This window comes from Chaetura pelagica, unplaced genomic scaffold (assembly GCF_000747805.2).
Source record: "Chaetura pelagica isolate M959 unplaced genomic scaffold, ChaPel_1.0 scaffold562, whole genome shotgun sequence".
In the NCBI taxonomy this organism is placed as follows: domain Eukaryota; kingdom Metazoa; phylum Chordata; class Aves; order Apodiformes; family Apodidae; genus Chaetura; species Chaetura pelagica.
In genome coordinates, this window is record NW_009952307.1 from 250,868 (window position 1) to 269,118 (window position 18,251).

Consider the following 18,251-nt stretch of genomic DNA (forward strand, 5'->3'; position numbering starts at 1 on the left):
AGGACAGAGGAGGCAACGAAGCTGGGGAAGGGCCTGGAGAATCCATCTGATGAAGAACACTTGAGGGAGCTGGGAATGTTCCGTGTGAGGAAGAGGAGGCTGAGGGGAGACCTCATCAGTCTCTACAAGCACCAGGAAGGTCATTGCAGAGAGGTTGGTGCTGGTCTCTTCTCACAGGTCATGAGCGACAGAACCAGAGGGAAGGGCTTCAAGCTGCAGCAGGGCAGGGTCAGACTGGACACCAGGAAAAGTTTGTTCCCAGCCAGAGTGGTCAGAGCCTGGAACAGGCTGCCCAGGGAGGCGGTGGAGTCACCATCCCTGGGTGTATTGAAGGGTCTTTGTATGTGGTGTTGGTGGGTCTGGTTCAGGGGAGAACTTTGTAGAGTAGGGATGATGGTTGGACTTGGTGATCCCAAGGGGCTTTTCCAACCTAAACAGTTTTATGATTCTATGCTCTCAGTCACTGTGTGTATGCTTTCAGTGGTTTTATTGCACTGCACACTTGCTTCCAGAAAGAAATGCAATGCACTTTTCTTGTCTGCCTTGGACTTTACTGACTTTTCCTCCCTGTTTTTAGGCTAAGTAACTTTCCATTCCCTGCAGGTAACTTTCCATACTTTTTTCCCCCTCCGTTTTGGATTCAGTGCCACATAGACCATTTGCTTGCAGGTTGTATTCTTGAGGAGCAAGAATGCAATCTTTCCCCAAGCTGAAGGTTGCTGTCTCTAAGTGGTGCTCTCCCCCACAGCCTGGCCTCCCCGCGGCTCCAGCGGCGCCCGCCGTGGTGGCCCCAAGGCCCCAGCACTACCAGGAGCCGGCGCTGCCGTTCCCTGTGGTCCAGCCCAGCACTGTGGCCTCCCTGCCCCTGGGGCAGCCAGGGCTGGCCGCCCAGCAGGTGAGCTGCACTGAACTGCTTTCCCATCCTGTGCCTCACCTGTGCTCTGCTCCATTCTGTGACCCTGCAACCAGTTAGAGGTGTTTGAAACTGCCACCAGAGAGACTCAGGGATGGGGCAGAGGGTGCTGGCTTTAAGGGGTGGAAGAGGAGGCTCCATGGTGACCCAATAGCAACTTTACAGTGTCTGAAGGGGCCTACAAGAAAGCTGGGGTAGGGCTTTTTATATGTGTGTGTAGTGAGAGGACAAGGGGCAATGGTCTGAATCTTACAGAGGGGAGATTCTGGGTGGACACTACGAAAAAGTTCTTTGCTGTGAGGGTGAGACATTGGAACAGGTTGCCCAGGGAAGCTGTGGCTGCCCCATCCCTGGAAGTGTTGAAGGGCAGGTTGGATGGGGCTTGGAGCAACCTGGTCTGGTGGGAAGTGTCTCTGCCCATGCAGGTGGGTTGGAACTAGATGATCTTTAAGGTCCCTTCCAACCCAAACCAGTCTGTGATTCTATGAAGAGTAACAGGCTTGAGGAAAATCACTAAATGATGCCTTGGAACTTCTTGATGTAGTTTAAGACCTCACTTCTATCGTGGCTAAATAGCATCGGCCTGAAACCTTGCATTGATTTCAGTATCCTGCTCCTTAAAAATTGAATACTTTAAAATCCATTTCATGAGGGTGGTGAGACAGTGACCCAGGTTGCCCAGAGTTGATGTGGCTGTGGATGGAGCTTCGACCAACCTCATCTAGTGGGAGGTGTCCCTGCACATGGCAGGGCGATGGAAGTGGATGATTTTTAAGGCCCTTTCCAACCACAACCACTATGTGATATTATGATGATTTGGCACCTCCTTTCTAAAAGGTTAGGAAGTGACTCAGTTGCCTGGTGTGAAGTGCCTCTGAACCCTCAGCAATGCTGCTTCCTGAGTCCTGCACACGTTAAGTGTAGTTCAGTGTAGGCGTCTAGCCAGGGCCTTGATCTTCCAAGAGAATAAGTCTGTCCCTCTGAATTGTCTCCAAATAGTAATTTTTTGTGCATTTTTAAGTACCAGATTCTCCCCAAAACCTGTGTTCCTTAAAGCTGTTGACAACACAACTCCCTCAAGTGGCTGAGGGCCATGACGAGGTGGCTCCCCATGAGGAGCACACCAGCAGTCCTGTATGGCCTGGAAATCCATGGCTTGTTTTTGTGGTTCTACCAAAAGCTTGGCTTCCTTCAGCCAAAACTGTTGACAAGCCTGGGGGGAATGTCTGTATCCTTTGTGACTGGCATATATTGTACCTCTGCCAACCGTTATGGTTACCACCATTTATCTCCCAGGTTGCTTTTAATTATGTTTTTTAACATGCCTGACTCTTCTAGAAGCATCAGGAGAGGAGCAATGTAATTTGGTCTCCTCAAAAAACATACGCTTTTGTGAAGTTTTGTCATATGTCGGGTTGGTTTTTTTCTAATGGTGAGGGATATTCTTATGGTTCTCTCAGCCAAAAATTTTTACACCAATGCAAATTCAGGTCCTGAGTAGTTGCACAGATCACTCCTCTGGGGCTTTGTGCTGACAGCTGAAAATCTGTTGTTTACTTCTCCCTCCCTCCCCAAGTAAATGTTGGTTTGGAATAGGAAATTTGCCCAACTTGCTCAATTTTCTTCTCATGCCCTTTCCTCACAACCCTGCTGTCTCTTGAAATAATTCTGTCCCTGATAGTAAAAGGATTTAATAACTAGTCTGTCTTTGTTTTCTGATCTCACCAGGAAGATTGTTATTAGGTAAAATGATACAGTTCTTGTGCAGAGCTTCCCAGAGCACCCGTGTGCCTCAGGGACAGAATGGGACATGACATTCCCAGTCTCCAGGCACGATGCCATGAGCAGTGGAGATCTGCAGTCTTGTAAATGAAGGGTAGGGCAGGTCAATGAAAGAAAGGCAAATCAGGGATAAAATTCATGTGCCTGACAGAAGGGAAGGTATTGATCTTGTATGAATATACATGGATAGTTCAGACGCATGGGATCAACGTTGCATCTCCTCCTTATTAATTTTTCCCAATGTGGTCTCTGTGCATTTATAATGTTTAGGTTATGAGGAGGCAAAGTCAGTATAATTCATGCAGCTGTTTCCCCCTCCTTGTGCCTCACACAGTTCACAAGCATTTTGTAAAGTACAAGCTGAATTTGCAGTGAAGGCTTTGGGCAGCTGCTGAGGTGGGGGCTGCTCCGCTGGGTTAGCTGCTCAGTGCAGGGTTCTCTTGCAGCCAGCCTGTCTGAGCCCCAGATGAATCAATGGGGCTGCTCATCCCCCTGAGCTGCCTTGGGCTGACAGGGAGGTTTGGTGGCCCTGGCCCACAATGAGGACTGGGCATCAAGAAGGCAGGGACAACCTCTTGTCATTCTACCCTGTGACAGGATGAGGGGCAATGGATGCAAACTCGAGAACAGGAAGTTCCACCTCAACATGACGAGGAAGTTCTTTACTGTGAGGCTGACAGAGCACTGAGAGAGGCTACCCAGAGAGGTTGTGGAGTCTCCTTCTCTGGAGACTTTTCAAACCTACACACCATTGTGTGCAACCTGCTGTAGGTGAACCTGCTGTGGCAGGGTGGTTGGACTAGATGATCTCCAGAGGTCCCTTCCAACCCCTAATGTTCTGAGATGCTGTGAAAGGCTGCAGGAGCTGAGCTGGGGCAGTGCAGAGCTGGGACTGTCTCCAGCCTGTCTTGCAGTGCTTCAGTCATTTAGTGCATTCAGGCTGGACACTCAGTTGATACCAGTTGCCAAATACTCTTTTGTCCACTGATCCTTCTACTGGAAAACTAGCAGTTGTGGCTGAATGTTAGATATTTAAGCCTGGCTGACATCTTGCTTCCTTGATACATAACCTATGGTTTTGGTGTACTCATACCTAAAAATGGGTTGATCAATCCTGCTGCTAAAAAAGTTCAGAGCAAAGTATTTACAGTACTGATTCATGGTGGAAGTGGCAGACATTAAAGATGATATAGTTCTTGGCTATTAATTTTAAAGTTACCTTCTGACCATGAGCCATGATTTTTGGTTCTGTGTGCTGGAGAGCCTGGGTGAAGCCATCAATCCTGTGGTCCCCTATGAAGGTTTGTCCAGAACCAGTGTGGTGCCTCAGTGTCATGCTTCTGAAACAGAACTGGTTCTTAAGTACTTTCAGCATTAATTAGAGGAGCTGAAGAGGGAGGTACATGTATCATGGAAAAGGTGAAAGTTTGTTGCTGATTATTTTCAGCTTTAATGCAGCTTTTTATTTCTGTTCTGCTGTATAAACCTTGGCAGACCAGTGGAGCACTGTTCTCCCTGGAAGGGTAAAACTGCTTTTTTAGCTGCCACAGCACCTCAGAAATAACTGGGATCCAGCTTTTACTATAATTATTGTGTTTTATTCATGTCTTAGATAATAAGTGTTGTGTATTTCAGTGCCTGCTACACTATGTAGTCAGCTTTCAAATGCCAAGATCAGCTGGGTATGATCTGCATAGTAGGAATCTTGGAATTCAGTGGGTGGGAATTGTATGGGGCCAACTAGAACAAACTCCAGGATTTAAAGACTCTGAGTCATTATAAATAACCTTTCCAACACAGTTATAACTTGTCTTTTCAGGCAATGTATCTTGCATTTAAATGTGTTTTAAACATAAGCTGTTGTACAGTGCTTAAGTTAGGAGTGCCCTTCTCTAAACAGTCCCCACTCCAAGCGACAGTTCTGCCCTGCCCGTGAGGCTCAACTAGAGAGAGAAATGGGTGGCTGTGTCCAGAGAACTGCTTCTTTCATAATATATAATAATATATAAGCTATAACCTTTTGTATTCTTTTCTTTCCTAGCAGCAACCCATATCACAGCAAGCTTCTCTGCAGCAGGTGCTGGCCAGCCAGCCAGTTTGCCCAATGCAGCCTGCGACCCATCTGTTACCCCAGTATCAGCCCCAGACCTCTCAGGTGGCAGCTACCAGTACACCACTAAAACCCCTTCAGATTTCAACTGTACCACAGCTTCCACCAGTGGCCCCTTCCCAGGTAATATCTTGGAAACCTGTGTGTGAATACCTCCATTTGAGTAAAGCTTTCCAGCTAGTAATTACCATGATTTGCAGTTTTTGTGTGGCTATTTGGAATGCATGCAGATTTAATTATTAAGAATATAGCTTTTTTCCTAATTCCTGTGTTTTTCTTTATTGTTTGATTTGTTTGGTGAAGCAAAAATCTCCTCTGTGAGTAATCATGTGTCATGCTTAGAGAATCCATTTAATGGCAGTTATAAAACTGCAATGACTGCATTTATTTTTTAATTATTTGGGTTTTTGCACCTTCCCATCTGGCATACTCTCTTCCCCATCCCAGGCTTAAGAGCATGAGAAGTTGCCCATTTTTTTTTCTGTTTCTGAGATCCTGACTTCACCACTTTCCCCATCACCCACCAACCCCCCCCTTCCCCAGCCCTGATCTGGTTTCAGTAGCAGGGATGGACCCTTTCCCCAGCCAGAGAGGGTTTGTTGGTGCTCTCAGCATGTTTGCTAGTAACAACCACCGTGATGTGAGGCAGCTTTCTCCAAGGGGAAGCAACAAGCTGCTTTCATGACAACAGGGTAGTTACTGTCTGCTACGTCACTGGGAGCTTTTGATTGCAAAAATCCTTTTCTGGGCTCCTCTGTGCTGCCTGGCTTGCAGCCAGCCTGTTTAAAAACAAGGGGTTTAAATTGTCTTACTGAATTTTGCATTAAAATGTTTTGCTTTTTCTGTCTGGTCCAATGCCTTTTCATTTCTGTTGAAATGAAAGCAACTTTTAATTCGTGTGTTGCTTGAAGGCCTCAAGCTAACAGTAGAAGTAGTTTTCAACTTCTAAGGTATAAAAGAAATACCACAAATTATTTTTTTTTCTCTTTCACTAATGATTTAAGCATTTATAAACCTCAGGAAAAGAATGGAAGTGATTAACAAACAGACATAATTATGATCATGGCACAGGTGATTTTTATGCGCTTGTAAGGCAAATGAAAACTACTTGGTATCATCAGTCAAAGCACTTGCAATTTATGTGATATTATATTTTTTTCAGCTTCCTCAGTTTCCTCCCTGCTATTCCTCCTCTGGCAGGACTTGACAGCCTTCCTCCAAACCTCTCTGATATACCTGCTGCAAACGTGCCCCCCATACCTGCTCCTTCTCAGTACTTTGCTCCGGCTGTGATTTTGCCCAGCCTCCCCATGCCCCCCACCCTGCCTCTGGCACCAAACTCCCCCGCCCTCCCCATGCAGGCAGTCAACCTTCCTCACACCACCGTGGCTTCTTTGGTCTTGCCCTGCCAAACTATAGTGCCAAACATGTCGGCGGCTACGATCCCCTTGCTGGCGGTGGCCCCGCCGGGAGTGCCGGCCCTGCCGCCGCACCACGGGGTGCCCCAGCTCTCCCAGCAGCAGAGGCACCAGAGCACCTTCCAGCAGATCATTCAGGGCGAAGCACCTTCTCCCCACCACACGCAGAGCACACAAGCAGTGTCCCAGCCACAGCAGCCTCCACCTCCTCAGGCACTTCAGCCCGGCCTCATCCATCCTCCCGAGCAGGCGGTGTCAGCACCGGGGGCTGGGCACCAGGTAACGCACGGGCGCGGGGCTGGGTCGGTGCTGGGCCCGCGCACGGGGATGGACACAGGCATTCCCAGGGGAAACATGCTATGGGGAGGCTGTTTTTCCTTGCTCTCAAGGTGTTTGGTTAACCTCTTGGTCCTGTGAGTGGTTGCTAGAGCTGTGAGGTCTCCATCCAGGGACAGGTGAATAGTGAGGATAAAGGCAGTAATCTATTTGGCTTTGGACAGCAAGCAGATGAGCACCTTTGGAATTCCCTCTTCCTTCCTGTATCTCAAGTACAAAAGAGGTACGAGCTCTTGTTCTCCCGTGGTAGGAGAACATGTCGACCAGCCTCACCCAGTGCCCAGGCTGCCGGGCGCTCCTGGCAGGGCACTGCCAGGCTGGCAGAAGCAATGGAGCTGGTCTGCTGTACAGCTGCTTTAAAGCAGTGAAAAGAAGTGGCCATTCAGTAATGACTCCAGAAAAAATGCACAGAAGTCCATCAGACAAAAATGAGTTCTAGCTGCAGACCCCTTTCCCCTTAAAAGATATAAAGCATAAAATAAAGCTTCTAATATTAGCACTGTTTACAAGAGAGCTTGTTCAGAACTTATTGACAGAGTCTGTAAATACTTCTATTGCCACATCTGTGATATGATAACTTGAAATGTGGTCTGACCCAAGAAGGAGTGCACTAAAACTGCTAATAATAGCGTTCTTGAAAATCTGTCTTCTGCTGCATCACTTTGCCACAACATATTGATTAAAATTCATAACATCCCATTTCAGCCTGCCTCATCATGGCCTCTTCAAAGTAGGGCATAATTTTTTTAATTTCTCCCTTCTACCATCTACTTGGTACAGAAATACTGTTTGGGAAGATGTAGGCAAGGAGAGCCCGTGGCACTTCCTACTGAGCTCATGGGTTTTCCACAGTGGCTTTAGAGGCAACTGAGTCAGGGACATCACGTGCAGCCAGCATAGCAAACTGAGACTGGAGAACTGACATTCCCAAAGCATCCTGGTACAGTCGTTATCTAGCAAATATCCATGGAAGAAATGCATAGTTGTATTTTTAGGATAAAAAAACAGCTGTTACAAACAAAACGGACAGTGCAGAGAAATTGCCTTATGTTTTATAGGGCTTTTAGTGGTTCAAAGGCCTTCCCATGCAGTGCTATTCTGGCAGTTGATGTTTAGCACCTCTGGGTTTAGTTTTGCCCAGATAAATTAGACATTGAGACATTTTGTGACTTACTCAAATTGTGTAAGATTTAAAAAAAATAAAATGTACTGCTCTTCTGCAGCATACACCACAGCTGCTCTTCTAACAACCTCCACTTCACAGTCCTGTAGCTCTTACACGTTGCAAAGCACATTGAGTCTTTATTTTTATCCATGTTAAAACCTGGAATAATAATTTCAGCTCATATCCAGAATCTGCAGAGAGCACGGTGTAATGAAACTGAGTGGCCTAATTCTCATCTAAGTCTCAATTTTTTTTTCTTAAAATATTCACCACGTAGTCTTAAATCTCTAGGTGGTGATACTTCAAAAAATTAAAATTAGGCAGAGTTTTACCTAGGCTAAAACCCATTTTTTTTCCTTATTTCCTTTTTTCTCTTCCCACAAGCTCAGTCCCCTTGGAAAAAAAAAAAAAGAAACATGATGTACCTAAAAGGAGAATGTTCTGCTTTCAAAATAACTGTTATGCAGAATAACAACAGTCTCTTAAGGTAGTTTGGCATCGAAGAGCACGGGTCCAGTTCCCACCAAGTGCTTACGCACACGGGTTATTTTAATGCACTGAAGAAACCCACTGAGATAAATGAAAATCCCTCTGTGTGTGCGATGCCTGGGAGTGTTTGCAGGCCTGGGGCCCTGGTGCCTAGCATGTCAAGAGTTAAGCTCTGTCTTAAATGTTCAAACTAAGTGGAAAACAATGTGTTCTGTTAGACACCAGTATATATTCAATAAAAAAGATTTAATTGTGTGGTCTGTACCAGCTACTGGTTCTATATACATAGCAGGTTTTTTAAAAATCCTAATTTAGATGATGGTTAGTGTGTATTTTTCTCCGCATGGACATTGTAGTAGGCTCGTTGAAAGCAGAGCAAACTATTCAGGGCAATTAATTAATAACATAAGATTTTAAATTCTTAGGAAAATATGGCTTTGTTTCTACAAATTAATGGAGCCTGAGCAATATGCACCTTGTCACAAGTATAGAGGAAGAAGCCTTAGATTTTTATTTAGTCATTCAAAGCAAGTTTAAAGTCTGAAGTAGTCACCAAGCAGAGACACACAAGGCCAGCCTCACTGCAGAATTACAGTCCTGTCTCAGGGCACTCCAGGGGCTGTAGTGCCTTGTTGTGTAAGTCACAAGCATTCAAAGTAGAGATGCATTTTAATAGCTGTCTGTTGTGTTGCAGCAGATTACTGGACACCCTCAGTATGCTTTGGAAGCTGGAGCCCAGGTGCCCGTGCTGCCTGTGCAACCTTCAATAGTCATGTCACCGCCTTTGCAGCTGCAGCCCGAGCTGCTGCCTCCCCGCGTCGCTCCAGAAGGTGTTTCACAGATTCCTGGCAGCCTTGCAGCAGCTAGCCCGCCTGTCCCCATAGATCACTCTCTGCCTCTCCAGCCTTCTGCTCTGCTGCAGCTTCAGCCCGATCTTTCCCAGCCGCTGGGTCAGCAGCTCCCAGCTTCCTGCTCCGCTGTCCAGGCAGTGGCAGAGACATCTCAAGAGGTAGAGCCCTTTCCTCCGAAGTAACTCACCAGCCTCACCCTTAACCTTCTCACTTACTCCTTTGTGAAATAAAGGACTTATTTCACAAGGGAGATGATCCTCTCTCAGCATATAAAGCCACTTGTCCTAGATATCCAAGCTCTGGATCAGCAAATCATTGGCTATGTCAAATGAAGCTGGAAATTGCATGTTGTACCTAGTGAAATGTCTCCTTGAAGGAATGAGGCAGCAGGACTGAGTATCTCCTTGTCCATAGCTGAGCAAAAATGCAGAGATAGAAATTACTTTTTTTTAAGTGCTGTGGGTCAGTAACTGTTCTGTAGAGTTTCATCCATGTTTTGTCCAGTCTTGTTTTAAATGTCTCGAGCACTTTTGCAACCAACCATCATTTGATTTAAGAAACTGCTTCACAGTCTGATTCTTCACTGTGCAGCAGCTCTTCATGCTCCTCATCTTGAGCCTTATTCCCATTTCATTTAGCATTGTATCCTCCTGTATTGCCTGAATTCTAGTTTAGCCCTGGGGATTTTGTTTCTTTAGATATTCTTAGGTGTTCCCAATTCTCAGTGGCCATATTAAACAAGATACATTTTATTATTTTTCTTTATAAAAAGGTCAGTCAGCTCCTCCTGTCTGCTATTTTGACTTTTTTTTCCATTCCCATAATTGTTTAACTTTCAGTCTGGACACAGTGTCACAGGACATTCCCTTCTCTTCAACTCTCTCATAAATATCCATAAACAAAGCAAAATAAAGGGTTCAGCATTTTTGCCAGATTTCAGTAAAGAAGTCTTAATTTGTTCTCCACTTACGAATTTAAACATCCCTCAGCAATTCTGCTTTCAGAGTCGTTCCTCTTGAAGCTCTCTGTTCTGAGCTACCTTTCCTCCCAAAGTATCAGTTTCCATCTTTTCAAACTAAATGTCTTTTCTTTCACCCATGCTTCCATGCACTAGTGGCATGCCTCAACCTCACAGGGCAGTTTATGACTTTCATTAGAGATGCAACTTGACTCCTCTTCCTGCTGGTGTTCAGTAGGGATGCTGCTAACACTAAAACTAGATCCTCCTTCCCCTGTTTGCCTGTCCTGCCAGATACAGTTTAATTTCTGTCATAAATAATAAATACTCATGCTGTGAGGCAGGGGGTTCCCTGCTGAATTTCTCTACCTTCTCTATTAGAGCAGAAATAGTAGAGTCTGTCTATAGTGCTTCACTTGCAGAATCCCCAGGTAAAGCCTGGCAGTGTCAGGCATATCCCTTACTCAAGGTATTTCTTACCCAACTGCCTTTTTTCTGTCCATGCAGCTCAGGTCAGGTTCAATGCTGATGCCAGAACTACAGCCTTCAGCGCCCAATCCATCCCGTTAGAGGTTCTGGAAGGATGAATAAACCTTGTTGTTATTGTGTAGTGTGATACGGGGGATACAAGTTGTCCTGTATTACCTGGGAAGTCCATGTGCAATGAGGCACATCTGTCCTGTCACATTATCATATCCCTTAGGTATTTAACCACTGTTCTAACTTCATTCTCGTATCTCATCTGTAAGTTAACTCCTTTCTCTTTCATTTTAAGAAACCAATCCAATACCATGGGATGGTCAGATTGATCAGCATGCTCCCCATGCTGATTTTACGACACACATTGCTGAGGTTTTCTTGGGCTCAAGAGGAGTTTCATATCTGTATCTATTCAAAACACTGCATTTTGTTGCTACTTTGCTATAACATTTTCCCCTCTTAGCTGTGTTTCAACGTGTGACAGTATTCACATCCAAACCCACCTGAACTGACCAGACAAATGAAATTTTGCCAGGCACTTGGTCAAGTGCATTGCTAAAACTGAGATACATTATGCCTGTGTTCTCACTGTTCATTAATTCTGCAGTTTTATTGACACTGCAGTCAAGCTTGGCATGGCAAACGTGTGGCATGATAAGCAACCTGTGGGGTTGACTGGTTAACTACTGAGCTTTAACTCCAGCCTGCCAACTGTGTTGGTATCCAGAGGCAGTGATGCCAGTCATGGGGCTTGTTTCTAGCTGTCTTGTCTATAGAAGGACTTTATAGACATGTTTGTAAATATATATATAAAGATATATATATAATTATATGTATTTATGAATATATTTGGGGTGTGTGTATATACGTAGGTATATACATGCACAGGTGTTTGTGTCTGTGTCCATGTATGGGAAGTGTGTTCCAGTAGGGGCAGCAGCATGGTTGTCACAAGTTCTGTGAGCACAGGGCTATCTGCTGTGACAGTCACCCTGCCCATGGCCACACCAGCACTGTGACCAGTGGAGAGGGAAGCTTTTAAGAGGAATTGCTGTTATGTAGGAAGCAAGAGGCACGATGTGAGGGCGGTGTTTTTAAATGATGAATCCTCATCTTTTATTTCTAAGTTCCCTAGAAATGTTAACAATAAGCCAAATAAAATGAAAATATTTCATGTAGTTCAGGAACCATGAAGCAATGAAGCAAATTGGCTTATGCTTTATATCCATTGAAAAAGAAAATGAGGTGGTGCTTATGTGGATTTGTCCTGCAATCAAGTTTTTCCACTGTGGTGAGAAGTGTTTTATTTCTCTCACCACCACTTCTGCTTTAGAGCCAGCAGAAGGGAACTGGCAGGTTAGTGGCTCTGTCTTCAGAAGTGACCATGCACTGATACTGATGCTTGGGGCAGAGTAATGTTGGGAGGGTAAAATGGACCTGTTTGTTTTTTTTAATTCCAAAATTGGTTAAACAGAATGGTTTAGGCTTACAGCAAAACCCTTCTTAAAGGTGTTTTACATCTGCCAATACAATGCATTTACTTAAATGATTTTTTCTTACATTTTAGGAGCAGGCAATACAGGACAAACTCCAGACTCTGTCACAGAGCTGTGAAAGGTATCATTATAATCTCTTTGGCATAAGAAATGTTTTCTTTCTGGAGGCAGTTTTTCCTCTCTCTCTTTACAAGGCTGGGCCAAATGCCTGGCCTTTGCCTTGGCTGACAGAAGAGTAGCAGGAGCTGGAAGGGTGCACGTCTAAGGAGAAAGAAACATGTACATGTTCTGTGTGCAGTGTGCCTGTTCTGGCTCCTCCAACTCTTATTTCTGTAGCTCAGGTGTTGCATCCTAGCCTTAATGTACGTACAACAGCTTTCATTTCAGGATGTAAATTCTCTTTTTGTTAAGATAACTGAAGTGATACAGTCCCTGGTTTTGATGCTGTTGGGAATAAGCTGGGTGTGCCTTTATCACCTGGTGTAGTGATCCTTCCCCATATGTGTTATGGGGAGTGGTTTATCAGTGGGAGTTGCATGTTGAGCCACTCAAAGGCACCGTTCCAAGTGTTAGAACCCGTGGCCAAAACCCATTCTGGGTTTTTGCAGTACATGAGGTCATGCTCAAGCCTGTAACGAGGTAATGCCAAATAACCCCCAGAGCCAGCTCAGCACCCCTCAGAAGCAAAAGCAAATTCCCAGTTTTGCCAGCCCTCATCTGCGGAAGGGGAGGCAGCACAGTTCAGAGGAGGCAGTGAAGAAGAGCCCTAGAGAGGAAGGTTCACTGCTGGACCACAGAGGGGCTGAGTGGGGGCCAGTGGCTGCTTCTGGGGGAGCAGGACTCCCCTGCCCAGGCGTTGCCCCTGCCACTGCAGGAGGCAGCAGCAAGCCAGATTTCTCAGTGTTTCGGTATGGGTGAGGCAGAGGGGAGCAGTGTGTTCACAAGCAGCTGAATGTTGCCTTGCAGGAGCCAGCTCCAGCTTTGTCCTTATTGATTATAAAGCCTTGGGGGTAGGATTTTAGTGACCTTTTTCTATTTTCCTGAACAGACCGAGTTTATGAACTTTGAAGATGCTTCTTTCATACTGTTTTCATTCTACTCCACCAAAAGAGCCTGACCCAAGTCAATGCAGCCCTGCCACCTTAAAATGGAACCTTTTCCCCCAAGCATTTGCTGCTTTTAAATAATACATGGAAAGTGAAATACAGTTTTTCATGACTATAGGTTTGTTCTGACTGGAAATTTGTTAGACAAAATTATTTAATTTTATCCGTCTAGATGTTGTAGAAAGATACAACAAATTTTCAATAATCTTTTAAATTCTAATTTGGTTGTTCCAGAACTGTGTGTGAAAAGCTGTGGCTGCAGAAGCATGGAGAGGCTGTGTCAGCAACAAGTCTTGTGTGCAGAGGGAGGTCCTTCTCTCCCAGGTGCACAGGTGACTTGGTGCTGGAGCTGGGTTGTGCTGTGGTAGCATGGTAATGGGATGTGAACCAAAGGGCTGGCAATTGCAGCAAAGGTGCAATCTGGAGAACGTCCTACGTGCAAACTGTGTGCACGTTCCTACCATACAAGTTACATTTACAAGGTTAGAACAAGAGGAAATGGGGTCAAGCTGCACCAGGGAAGGTTCAGATTGGGTATTAGAAAAAATTTCTTCACAGAGAGTGGTGAGGCCTTAGAACAGGCTGCCCAGGGAGGTGGTGGAGGCACCATCCCTGGAGATGTTCAAAAAAGGGGTAGATGTTGTGTTTTGGGAGATGGTTTAGTGGTTGTAGGTTGTAGGGTGGACAGTGACACTTGATGATCTTGGAGGTCTTTTCCAACCTTGATGATGATTCTATGATTCTAAGGTAGTTGCAAGGGGGAGTTGGAACTAGATGGTCTTGAAGTTCCCTTCCAACCAAACCATTCTGTGATTCTATGAAATAAGCTGTTCTGTACAAATAGTGCAGAACAAGAAGTAAAAGCCTTAAATTTAAGAAAAGGATCCATAGGTTAGACTTTAATTCTTTTATGCATAGCTAAATGAACACAAATAAATTGACAAGGAAGGTTATGAAATCTCATGGGAGCTTTGTAGGATCACAGAGCTCTGTGAGGACTGGTTTAGACAGAGCTGATCATACCTTGGGGTAATAAACAGGCCTGATGGCCTTCCAGGGGTCCTTCCTGACATGGTGCTTAGGAATGTCTGAAAATTTCCTGCAAATTACTTCTATGTTGATGTTTTCCGTACATTTGTGTTACAATAATGTTGTTAGCAGCTAATGTTTTGGCTGCCAAAATAATACCCTGTTGCTAGCTGGTCATCTGGGGTATTGTGCCATAAACCTTCTTTCTCATCCTTGAGAAGTGCATAGAGAGAAGCAGTGACTTAGGGGCTGCTGTCCTGCCTCCTCACTCTTCTCCTTCATCTCTGGCAAGCAAACTGTCCCTGCTCTGACCTTTTGCTGTGAGTGCAGACTGGCAGGAGCTCAGAAAGGTGGACCTAGAAAAATAGGAACTTACGCAGCTCAGAGAGGGCCTGTAATGATGCCCCAAGTGAAGGGATTGGGGGGGTGTAGTGGTATGTCAAGAATGATGGGTCTTTCCCTGTGGTTTTGGCAGAAATCTTAATAGATCTTAATGGGTGTGGTAGCCAGACTAGATGCCTGACATAGAGTAGTTCCCTTCCCTTACTGAGCATCTTTCTGTAGCTGGGTCAGTTTGGGCCAGAAGAGTGCAGATGTGCACTTTTTTGGTTTTGCACTCTCCGTTGTTGTGTACGTTACCTACGTGTAACTCCATTGTGTGTGACAGTGGTTCTATTTTGGGGTTTTTCTTCTGTTCTTTTACAAAGCTACATGAGTCCAGATGTAACTTCAGGTAAAGAGATGAGTGACAGCTTTGAAGGAGCCATGGGAAGTGGAAAACAAGAAGGAAAGTCTTCAAAGAAACATAAGAAATCTACACGTGCTCGTTCACGCCAGGAGAAGTCCAGCAGACCCAAACTGACCATATTAAATGCAAGTACAACCTCTTTGAGGGTAACTTTAGCATTCCTTTGGATTTTCCAGGAATAACTGCTCTTTTTCTTTGCCTGTAGGTTTGTAACACGGGGGATAAGATGGTGGAGTGCCAGCTTGAGACACACAATCACAAAATGGTGACTTTCAAGTTTGACTTGGATGGTGATGCACCAGAGGAAATAGCTACTTACATGGTGAGACCTGTTGGTTCAGCTGCCCACAGCTTCTTCTTGTCCCAGATTGCTTTGGCCAGTGGATCCTCACATGTGTTTGCTCACTGAGCCTTCTGACTGACTGTGAAAATGAGCATTAATCGAAATGTTACTGGTTTATTCTTTATTTTTATGTGGTCTTACAGGTGGAGAATGAATTCATATTGCAGAGTGAAAAAGAGACATTTATTGAACAAATGAAAGATATTATTGATAAAGCAGAAGATATGCTCAGTGAAGATACAGAAGGAGAACGAAGTTCTGATCAGGGAATGAGTCCCCAACAAGATGCTGATAGGCTGGAAATGAGTGAGGTAAGAAATGTGCTGTATCCAGTTCTGAGGCCCCCAACACTTGAAGGACACAGAACTATTGGAGCAAGTCCAGAGGAGATCATAAAGATGATCAGAGGGCTGGAGCATCTCTCCTATGGAGACAGGCTGAGGGAGTTGGGGGTATTTAGCCTGGAGAGAAGGCTCCACGGAGACCTTAGAGCAGCTTCCAGTGCCTGAAGGGGCTCCAGGAAAGCTGGGGAGGGACTTCTGACAAGGGCAGGGAGTGAGAGGACAAGGGGTAATGGATTAAAACTGGAGGAGGGGAGATTTATGGTAGACATGAGGAAGAAATTCTTCACTGTGAGGGTGGTGAGAGCCTGGCCCAGGCTGCCCAGGGAAGCTGTGGCTGCCCCATCCCTGGCAGTGTTGAAGGGCAGGTTGGATGGGGCTTGGAGCAGCGTGGAATGGTGGGAAGTGTCCCTGCCCATGCAGGGGGTTGGAACTTGATGATCTGTAAGGTCCCTTCCAACCCAAACCAGTCTGGGATTCTGTGATTCAATGTTAAATAAAGATTTCTAGTTTCCTTTTGCTTAATGGTCAGTTACTGTACATGAGTTTTACATCCTGTGTTTAAAAAAAAAAAATATTAGCTAGAAAAATAATTATTATCTATGAAAGCTTATAGTGTGAGTGGGATGATGCTTGTCTTGCGTTGACATGAGATGAGACAACTAGTTCTTCAATTGCTTTGTATTTGGTTTTTTGACAGGAGAAGAGGCAGTCTCAGATGAAGACACCTGTCTATCAACAAAATGGTAAATGTGCCTTTGATACAAATTAATCTCAAGCTTCAAGGCAGTGATTTAGTTTATGCAGGAGTTTGCTCAATTCAGGAAGAAATCCACCAGGTACTGGTGGATGGAAACACATCTAGAAATACGGGTATAACAGTGGTCTTGCTTTCAGCAGTTTGGAAGACCTCAGGGTAATGTGGGTGAATCAAACATCTGGGGATGTTCAGGGAAGCTGAGAATCAGTGGTGGAAAACTCAGGACAGAACAGGCAAAAGTTTTTACAACATGTATTTTTACAATGATGATTGCATTTGCAAGAGAAAGATAAGATTGTGTTTTTGTTGCTAATTTAATGGAAAGTTGTAGCCTAGAAGTTTTCAGCTACTTCAGTATTGCAGGGGGATCTTGGCCTTCTGAACACAATCGTATCTTGAAGGTTTTACAGTCAAAAGGAAAGGGAAGGGCACTGGGCCTTGTAAGTGCCTGCTGGTGGGAGAAATTAAACCTCTGTGGAAAGAACCAGCTTCCAAAATCCTTGTCAGTGCCCGTTTCCCTGTGTATTTTCTCCATGATCATAGGGAAAGAAAAATCATTTAGAACTTCTGTGACAAGTGGAGAAACTGGGAATCCTCCAAACTAGACATTCTGCTCAAAAGATGCACCTGTAACATCATCTGATTTTTTCAGTTCACCTTTTTTAACATAACATTTTTATTTCTATTAATGGAAGTTACAAGGTGTGTTAGTTCTGGTTTGCCATTTATGTATGCCAGGCTTTGACATAAGATGTGGAAGGCAATATTAGCTAGAAAACTTACAACATGGAAAAGTTAAGCAGGAAAAACTTTACAAAATTAACAGATCTTTAATTGTGAGAAAACTGTCTGCAGTGCTGTGAATCAAATTTTCATGTATGTAAATATGAGCCTTCTAAACGTATGAACACTTTAAAAATAAATTTTCAAATAACTTTAATCATATGGCAGAATGGGGAGGCATCACTGTCTCCCTTCCAGAAGGGATGAGAGTCAAATTAGGAGCCATTGATTTAATCTTGGCTAATACAGTAGAAGCTTTGAGTTTTTTTCTAAACATGGAAATTAAGACTAGGTTTTGACAGATGATCTGGGATGAATGGAAACTATTGCGTTTACTTTTTATTTTCTTTTCACCTCTAGTTTTACATACTGGAAAAAGGTGGTTTATTATATGTCCTGTCGTGGAAAATCCTGCTACTGATGCACCAGAATTCTCTCCCCCGGTGCCTCAGAGTGCACAGCTGTCCGAAGGGCCAGGTATTTACAAACTTTATAGAAAATGTTTCCTTCTCTGAAGCTGCTGTGTCATCTCCCTTCTGTCCTCACTTTAATTGTGATTGTTTCACTTAATTTAGTTGAAGGAAGAAAATTATGTATTTTGATACAGTGTGTGATTTAAGCGTGTTGGATATCAGGAAGCACCTCCCATGGAAAGGATGATCAGACACTGGGATGGGCTGCCCAGGGCAGTGGTGGAGGCACCATCCCTGGAGCTGTCCCAGGAAAGGCTGGATGTGGCACTTAGTGCCCTGGTCTGGAGATGTGGTGGTGTCAGGTCATAGGCTGGACTTGATGATCTTAGAGGTCTTTTCCAGCCTTGGTGATGCTGTGATTCTGTGTTTGATATTGAACCCAGTTAGGAATGTTTATTTGAATTTCAGGAAAATCAGTACTTTAACTCTGCGTTATGCTGAAGTTCTAGTCACTTCTGCTCTAACAAGCAGTGTCTTCCCAAGGACGTGTTTTCTGCGTAATCTGCAGTTTTAAGCTCTAATTTGACACGTGTAGGAGTTATTTTCCGGGGGGAAGCAGGAGCGGGTCCCAGCTGGCTGTGCCCAGGAGGCTTGGCAGTGACCTGCCCCCCTGCCGTGCGGCTCCCCGAAGCGCTGACCTGGGCTTGCTGTTCTTGCAGAGCCGGAGCAG

At 44.8% G+C, this 18,251-nt stretch overlaps 1 protein-coding gene across 1 annotated transcript in view; it reads left to right on the forward strand.

The window, feature by feature from the left end:
- Positions 1-18,251, forward strand: part of WNK2 (WNK lysine deficient protein kinase 2) — a 128,064-nt gene that overhangs the window by 71,704 nt on the left and 38,109 nt on the right. Inside the window, 11 exon segments of the mRNA XM_010007821.1 lie at positions 749-895; positions 4,740-4,928; positions 5,968-5,981; positions 5,983-6,502; positions 8,908-9,222; positions 12,070-12,119; positions 14,841-15,006; positions 15,087-15,203; positions 15,368-15,535; positions 16,266-16,311; positions 17,469-17,585. Of these exon segments, the coding sequence (XP_010006123.1) occupies positions 749-895; positions 4,740-4,928; positions 5,968-5,981; positions 5,983-6,502; positions 8,908-9,222; positions 12,070-12,119; positions 14,841-15,006; positions 15,087-15,203; positions 15,368-15,535; positions 16,266-16,311; positions 17,469-17,585 (1,849 nt within the window).